Source organism: Acomys minous (assembly GCF_964271855.1).
Source record: "Acomys minous genome assembly, chromosome: 9".
Taxonomy (NCBI): Eukaryota; Metazoa; Chordata; class Mammalia; order Rodentia; family Muridae; genus Acomys; species Acomys minous.
Window position 1 is genome coordinate 38,558,296 of NC_140490.1, and position 8,954 is coordinate 38,567,249.

General features: G+C 48.6%; 1 protein-coding gene across 2 annotated transcripts in view; it reads left to right on the forward strand.

The window, feature by feature from the left end:
• Positions 1-8,954, forward strand: part of TRPC7 (transient receptor potential cation channel subfamily C member 7) — a 126,822-nt gene that overhangs the window by 56,108 nt on the left and 61,760 nt on the right. The window contains exon 4 of one of the 2 annotated variants that reach the window (XM_084796401.1): positions 8,690-8,854. In XM_084796401.1, coding sequence (XP_084652527.1) covers positions 8,690-8,854 — 165 coding nt within the window. Of the gene's footprint in view, positions 1-8,689; positions 8,871-8,954 lie in introns of those variants that run through there. The other variant, XM_084796402.1, reaches the window with a different exon arrangement.

Below are 8,954 nucleotides of genomic sequence, written 5' to 3' on the forward strand. Positions count from 1 at the left end.
AAAATAGGTAAAAACAGGCTTAAACGATGTTATGACTATTAAGCACAAGGACTGACATAGAAAAATGTTTAGTGAATACTATTTTTCTCACCATTGAAGTTATGATTATATAAATATATGAATTAATGTTAACATATTGAACTGATGCCCATTTGTGATAGTATACTACCATATAGAGAAAAATTAAGCAGTTCTCATCCAATCTAAGAGATTAATAATCAAACCCTATGTTAGACTCACATTTCAATTTTCTCTTGCATAACCAGAAAAAAAGCCTGGCTTAGCTTCCATCCCTTTTCCATATCCACCTTTTAGTAAAGACGTGAAGACAATTAATGTTCACCAAGCACCAAGTAACAAGGGACTATTATATTTAGAAAGTGTTCTTGGAAGATGAGTCACCAAGAAACTCGTGACCAGATCCTAGGAGGCCACAGAAGAGCATGTAATTTATTGATCACACAGCACAAGCTCACTGGACACCTATCGCTAAGGTGACACACTCTTGGGGAAAAACAAGCAGTGGTTCTTTCAAGATCACAAAGGGGGAACTGGATGTATACACAAGGTAACTGTCCACCCTGACGGTTATGAACCATGATCATTGTCTTTTAGTTACTTGTCTATTGATGTGAAGAAGCACCATGACCAAGGCAACTTATAGAAGAAAGGGTTTATCAGGTGGTGAGAATTCACAGCCACCAGACAGAAAAGCATGGCAGGGGCAGGCAAGCACGGCACTGGAGCAGTAGCTGAGAGCTCACAGATTGTCTGCAATCACGAGGCAGAGGAAGTTGGCTGGTAATGACATGATCTCTGCCTCTAGTGACACACTTCCTCCAACAAGGCCATACCTCCTAATCCTTCCCAAAAAGTTCCAAAATCTGAGGACCAAGTATTCATTCAAACATATAAGTCTGGGGAGGGCCTTCTCATTCAAACCACCACAGTTGACAAGTGACTGGTCCACTGAGTGAGACCCTCAGAAGGTCAAGACATGGCTGAGACTAGGGAACTTGCTAAGACTTGGAGGTTGACAGGAAAGTGGATCTTGCTTGCAGGCTGCTTAGGGCCTAAACCAGAGAAGAGCAGAATGGAATTTCTTTGACAAAACACAGGAGGTGGCTACATAGGCCATGCTTGGAAACAACAGTGCAAAGCTCGCCTAGAGATAATGGTTCAGGGAGGCAGGGACCACAAACAACACGAGAGGGTTTTCCAGAGGCAGGTCCACCTCTCCTTTAACGTCAGCTAACAACAAAGCTCCATGTGGAGTAGAAAGAACTGCTGCTTCCGTGTGCAGAATGGTCTCTTTGTGACACACACTGAAAACACAGAAGTGGTCATCTGGAGGGCCTTCAGGAGGACTATCGCCATGGCAACCTAACCTGACTGGAGACCATGCCACATAATCACCACCCTTGAGATTCACTGCTTTGGGCACCACTGAGAAATCTCAGCACTCTGTTCCTCTCCGGTCCAACCACAGCCTCCTACCTTGACACCTGCTTTCAGGAAATGGCTGCCTCCCTATTCTGGAACGAGTTCAATGCCATTTGTTTTGGCATCTGAGACTGAGCCATAGGTTGGTTCCTGAATGATAGTCTCCATCTGAAAACCATTTCTTGGTGAGAGACAATAATGAGCCTCAAGTATAGTCATCACATGAACCTGCCAATCTATGGCATCTGTGTAAATAATTGTTGTTGACTTAAAAGCCTGGGAGATAATGCTTTGCTGTAGCTGGGAAGCAGGGATGGGGCACGGCACTGGCCTGAATGGGTGAACTAGCCATCGGAGATACCCATCTCCCCTGAAGCCTGGTAGAGTTCCAGGGAGACACTACATGGTAGGACCCTCAGCTCTGGAAATAACCAAGAAGGATGCCAGAGTTGGGTGGGTTAGGGAGTGAAGAAGAGGAAGAGGTGGGCGGAGGAGGCTGCAGTAGAGCGAGGTGCATTTATACATGCACAGGAATGAAACCTCCCAACCATGAAAAAAAGTCTCATACAGATAGTCAGGAGATAAAAAAAATTTAAAGTAGTACTATAAAACAATGGGGAGGGCTTACAGACATGAAATTAAGAGCCCCAGGTTATAGCCAGAAATTCCTTTGAGCAGAATTCCAACCCATCTCCCCCACTGTGCTAATTTTCTTAGGCCATCTCTCCAGATGACAGTATGAAGTACCTGCTAGCAAGCTCATCAAACTCAGATCAATGGCCTTTGTGGACTAAGGAGGTTGCTGTTACTGTAGCTTTCCAATATGCTTGTGCTTCTACAGTAAAAATAAATTCAGTGGAGGCATGAATTCAGACATTTGCCTGCTCATCACATCTGGGAAGCAAGCAAACAGGCAGCCTCATGCACACACGTGCCTCTTCCAGATGTGATGCCTTGCCAGGAAGATTGACTGTCTGCCCAGCATCACAGAGGAACCAGGCTTTCAGTGAGATGCAGAGGACCTTAGCTTTGCCATCAGTTGTTCCAACAGCATCCCCCTTGCCTTGTTTTGCCCTCCCTTTCTTTCTTTCCACCCTGTCAGTTGTTTCCTTCCTCACAAGCCAGCATGCTTCTACACTATGCCTTCCCTCCACCCAGACAGTGCCAGCCATGTAGGGAACTAGCGCCCCTTCTTCTGCAAGTCAGGAGAAGGGAAGAAACTGCCCTGTGCCTCCATGAGGACAAAGCCCATGTTCCTGAGTAAAGGCAACACCTAGGGGAGATAACCAAAGGAGACTCTCTGGATGGAAAAGCGTATGGCTCTTTCTATAACAGAAGTCCACAGCTCCCAGTCAGGAGCTTGGCAGGATGAATGGGACAGTGGCTTGACCTTGGGGAGAGGCAGGAAGCTTCTTCTGGGAGAGACAAAATAAGGACGTGGTCGTGATTGGCTATACTAGCATCGAGGGTAAATTTCAGCCCTGGGTGAACATTCCCGGAACTCTTTCAATAGTGACAGCTTTAAAAAGAGCGTAAGAGTCCCAATATTGGATGATAAGGAGTAAATGAGAAATACATTTGTAATAGGCACATCCCAGAGCCTGATCCATTGCAAGATCTCAGTAAATGTTTGTTTTCCACTGTCTTGTGACAAGGAACTAAGATCAGGAGAGGTTAATGTCCAAATCAACCAGAGGAAGAGAGTAATGGAATGGAAATAGCTCAAGCTTGGAGTCAGATGGGGGCTGGAATCTGAACCCCCTCACAGGCCCATGAACCACTTGTGATGGCCCAGCCTCAGTTTCCCCAAGTTTAACACCAGAGCATGGGCCCACAGAAGGTGCCTCTGGTTTAGAGGGTTACTGTGAGGGCTGTGTGTAACAGCCTCATGCTATCTACATGGAGCCTCAAGAAACAGTCTGTGCTGTTCAGACTTCATGTCGCCCAGTGCCCATGCTTACAGGCTCCATCCAAGAACTGATTTCTGGGCTCCTATGCCAAATTCACTACAAGCATCCTCCCTGGCATAAACTGAAAGTGGAGAGGTAAAAAGAGCCATGGAAGCAGCCATGGGGAGGACCAGAGAAAAGCTGCAGAGGGCTCAGGAGCAACAGTAAAGCCATGTCCACCTTCAGTGGGTCCTGCTGAGCAGCCTGCAAGCATCTACATCTCTCAGATCACAAAACTGAAGGCAGCTGCTCAGGATCCCGCATCTAGGAGAGGTGAGAGCTAGACTTTGTGTCTGGGTGGTCCACCCTGGGACCTGCACGCCTAACCACACTGCTAGTGCAGACAGCAGTCTGCAGGGTAGGTGTGGATGGAAGCAAAACAACGAGGTTTTAGTTCAATCCCAGCGCACGTGAGGCACAAGACACTATGAGAAAGACAGAGGAGGGAGGGGGAAGGAGGAAGGAGCAGGGGAAGGAGGGGGTGGGAGGGAGCATTAGGAACAGCCATGATTATTATCCACTGTCTGAAATAACTCACCCATCACAGCATCACAGGCAACCTGCTCAGGAACTGGTGGACGACCCACCCCCTCATTGTCTCCCACCCCCCTCACTGCCCACCCCACCCCACCTCCACCCACCTGCTGAGCTGCACTTCACTTCCTAGCCACAGAGCTGAGCTCAGTTTGGTCCTGATTAGAGACCAGGACTCCTGTCTTTGCCCTCAGTGTTGAGTACAGTGCCCAGTGAGAGGAGTCTCTGGAGAAAGGTTTGTTGAGTGAACAAACAAGTAAACAAACCAACAAACAAAAGTAGCGAATTATGTACCTTTCCATCTCTCTTTCTTCCTCACCACTTTCATGACTCAGGAGTGTGACCAGAACTTGTTCTCCAGACTGGAAGAGAAGAATGTTGCCACTGAGAACAGCTCTGCGCATGCTCTGAGTAGGAAGCAGCTCTGGGCATGCTCCAAGTAGGAAGCCGCCCTGCATGATGGTTCTAAGTCACACCAGCTGGCCATGCTGAGAGCAGAGCTTGGTCACTGGTGCCATGTCTGTCTTCTGTTTCCAGAACAGAGTTTGTGAACAAATGCTGCTGATGAGGGAAGGGAACTCCTTCCCCGGTCATATCGGACTTTACAAAAGTAGGGATTTGGTGGCATATCTGTATAAAAGCTAAGCATCTTCTCCACAAGTCTGAAGTCATAAAATTCTTCTCCAGCTAAGTCACTGCCACAGCTCCTTACTGTGTAGATGAGGCCTAGGATGAGAGAAACAACCATCCATGAGGGATGTGAAAGTCACACAGCCTCACCACAACCTCTCCCTTCCCGCAACACAGGGGACTTTTAGAAGGAAGGAGCAGAGTGAGGGAAGGGGGAGAGAGAGGCTGCTTTCAGCCAGAGGGCCCGAGACCTCCAGCTCCACCCTGCTCCTGCCTGCCCCACCAGGGAGCAGCTCATGCACAATCTCTACTGTCAGTGTTGAATAACAGGAGTGCCAGAGGAGGGGCCTGCCATAACCCGGAGGCATTAACACCTCAAGAAAATGCCCGCAGTTGAGACAGATGTCAGAAATAAAGACAGGAGGACCAAGAAGGAACAGAGGAAATTAAGGAGGGGGAGGGGGAAGAAAGAGCCACTGGTTTGTTTTGGTTTATAGCATTTTAATGTAACACTAGGTCTTGTTTCCAGAACTTTGTAAGTACTCACTCATGACTAGGCCCACTTTAGAGAACACAGCTAAGTGTGGAAAGAACCAAGGCCAACCCACTGGCATCTGGCAAGGCCCGGAGCCCAGTCAACCTGGCCACAAGTCCTCTGTTACCCGCCCACCACAAGGAAGGCCTTTTATCTGGGCCATTGGAGTCAGTATCCCAGAAAGCACCCCTCTCCCCCAGTCTAAATATCTAATAGGTAGCTAAGGGATTCTCCCAGCTCCTAAATTGGACATTTCTTTGCAGGTGAACTTAAAGCGGGGGTGGGGGGTGGAATAAATAAGAGAAAAGTAGCCCAGAGCAACGGTCAAGGTTTAGTCACCCACACCGCCATCTGAGCACACCAGCAGCACCTGCGGGATTAAGTTTAAACGAGGCTCCAGCTGTGGTTACAAACGTTGCATTGGCCGTGAATGTGGTGCAGGTGGGCTTGCTGTGTGCCCTCGCACAGGATGATTGCCTTTGGATGGAGCTGAGAACTAGAACCTTCGAATCTGGTCTTTGGTGGCCTTGGGGTCCTGTTGCCCCCAAGTCCCCTGTCCAATGCAATCCCAGTCCCCTGTCCAAGGTAGAGCACTTGATCTCAGTGCCACGCCCTAACTCTCCCTGCCCTCTAACTTCTCCTGGCTTCCCCCTAGCACCCGCTGGCTGAAGAGTCCATCCAATTAGGGATCTAGCTGGATTTCATTTCTCTCTCAAAGCCTGCTAGGCCTCATGCAAACCCACTTTAACAGACTCAACCCCAGCTCATTACAGACTCACCATTCAGTAGAAGGGACATCATATCACTGGCAAACGTCAAGGCATCCCCATCGGCTCTTCCCCTGAAGGTGTTTTCCTAAAAGCAAGCCGCATCCCTCGGCCAGAATGGCTTGGGGGCAGGAGTGGTTCAGGCAAAGCTCTTGGGATTTACTTCTCTTAATCATCTCAGCACCTGTGAACTAAATGGCAAAGCAAGCAAGCCCGAGAGACACCGCTGATTTCCTGAGTGCCATCCTGCTCTAGTGGCAGCCTTTGCTTAGTGGCTCCTCTCTGACCTTGCTTTTGAAGCCCCTCCACCCACCTCAAGCTCTTCCTGCTCTCGTTCCTTGGTTGTGTGCCCTGGCACAGAGTCACTTTGTGTCCTGAAGGTGGGCTTCATTTCTTACTCTGACCCTCCTTGGGGAAGGGGTGGTATATTTCTATGCTTTATAATAATACAAGAAAAATCCACTGATACACACTCAACTATATGTCATCAAGTTGTCTTCCGAGGCCTGCCACAAACATAGAAAAATGCCCTTGGACAGGAAAACATTAATTTGGCTTCAGCTATTAGCCGCTGTCAAATTATTGGGAGCAGATTATCAAGCCTATCTATACATAAATGGCAAATCTGATGCTAGGTTGCTTTCGCATGGGGGAAATAAATGTGTCTGTGAAAGTCAGCAAAGGTTTAATCAAGGGCAGAGTCTCAGAGGAGCCCCCTTCCTTTAGTTGAGGCCACTGTCCTCCTCCTGGGTGAGCGAGGGAGCACAGGGATGGATTGTTCCCACTTATCCTCTCTCAGGACCCTGCTGCAACCACAGGAACCGTGAGTAGACTCTCCCCACAAGCTAACGCTGTGACCATAGTAAGAGCTTTCCAGGGCAGCAACAGTGTAGAGAGCCAGGCGGTAGTCAAGAGGTCACCCTCTGTGCTTTCGTGGGCTTAAGTCCCACCTTCTGTTCAGACCAAGTCTCCAGAAACGTCAGCACGCCTCAAAGGTGGAGACTTGGTGAGGACAGCCACTGTGTTCACCCATCCTTCCCCTCCAGATCCATGCTAGGACTGGCCTGGGAATCTCAGCAAGATCTGCAGTTTCTTGTCACTATTGCAAAGAGCAGTGAGGAAAGGGGCCAGAGCACCACAGCACTTACTGGCTCAGGGGTTCCTCCCTCAGTCAGGGAGAACCTTTGGAAGGGAAGATGACAGGGGCTGCTCAATCTAGTCATACTACAGGAACGCCTCACTGCACCTAAGCTTCAGAGAGCAGTATCATTGCCAGTGTCTTTACAGATAATCTGTTGATAGTATAAGTTCCCAATGATGGAGACATGAGCATGCCGCCATCTGCACTGAGAATTTCCAAACGCTCTATTTCTTTTGCTCTTATAATGAGGAGGGAATGTTGTGCATTTCTCAGAGTCATTGTACATGTTCCCTCAAAACCCAGTGAGGCCAATGGGAGGAAATGGGCACATGATGCTTGGATGAGCAGTGGGGAAGTGTGTGAACGACAGCCAGGCCGTCTTCTCTAGCCCATGGGAATCCGCAACAGGGCCAAAGGACAGGCCTGCCGAGGACAGATGGTGCCTTCCTTCTGCCATGGAGAGAAGTGAATGAGTACACTACATTTTCCCAAATTTAAACTTTATTTTCATGATTTTTTTAAGCTTAAATATTGCTTATCAGTTTCCTCTGGGCAGGACCCAGGGTCAGCTAAATAGATGGCCAGGTAGCAATAACTGTCCATAGATTTTGGTTACAGTAACTCAAAACAGAACAAGCAGGAAAAAAAAATTTGTCTACAAAAATGTCTCTTTCCACATGTGGGCAGGGTGCAGGAGAGCCCCAGACAGGGACGTATGTCATCACGCCCCCTTTCTGCACATCTTCACTCTCACATATCTCTCTTTAGCTGGTTTGTTTGGAGAATGAGTTTACACCGTAGAAGACAGTTCTTCATGTAGCCCCAGTTACAAGGAACTTCCTGCTGAGTACACTGCCTCTCAGCAGAGCCCCAGGCACCTGAGAGACAAAAACCCCAGGGGCCCTAGTCCAGAAGCTGTACCAAGTGAGGATAAAATGGTCACCAGAGGTTCATTTGTGACTTAGCAATAAAACTAGCAGTTCCAGGAGGATGAGGTCATGTTGAGAGAGGAAGGCCCTGCACGGATGCACACTGTGTCTGTGTTCCGGCCCAAAAGCACTCCACAGGCCCCAGCACAGAATCCAGTGAGAAAGCACTGTGCGGGTCGCCAACGTTCTGGTGAGGCTGCAAGCATTTTCCTCAGCTGTGTAGGTAACATAATCCCTAACTTAATCCCCCAAAACAGTGCGATAAACTCAGTTTTGCCTGTGAGAATATTGACGGTCAAATAGCTCCCCCACGGGCACTTAGCTAACAAATAATAAAATGCAATTCAAACCTGAAAGTCTTACTCCCAAACCCTGTTAGTGATGTCTGTGTTCCTCCATGTTGTTTACTGATGAGCTCTGCGCAGAGATAAATCGCCCTGAACAGTTGACCAGCCTGGATTAAGACAAACATTTACCCCAGAGCTGCGCTTTCCTGAGTCTCAGGCTGGGTCTCCAGGCCTTCTGGTTGAAGCAACAATTGAGTCACTTCAAGGAGGCTCTGGCCTCAGTCTCAGCATCCCTGGGTCAGAAATCCTGCTCACCCCGCCCCACCCTACCCCACCCCCGCCCCTGCCCCCACCCCCACGCCCACTCTAGTGCTTGCCACAGCTTCTCTCGCTCTCGGGTTGTGTACTGTTCAAGTGCTATGACGCCATTTTCCTGTTTGCATTTTGTTTTTTGTTTTTGTTTTGTTTTTACAGTTCGTTGCTCACCCTAACTGTCAGCAGCAATTGCTTACCATGTGGTATGAAAATCTCTCAGGCTTACGTCAACAGTCTATCGCTGTGAAATTCCTGGCTGTGTTTGGAGTCTCCATAGGCCTCCCTTTTCTCGCCATAGCCTATTGGATTGCTCCGTGCAGCAAGGTACAGACTGCTTAAGGTGCATGTCATTTGCTGTTATTTTCCTCCTCCTTTCTTACCGTCTCCTTCCAGCTGGCAGGAGATCTGCCTCTGTGTTGCCTAA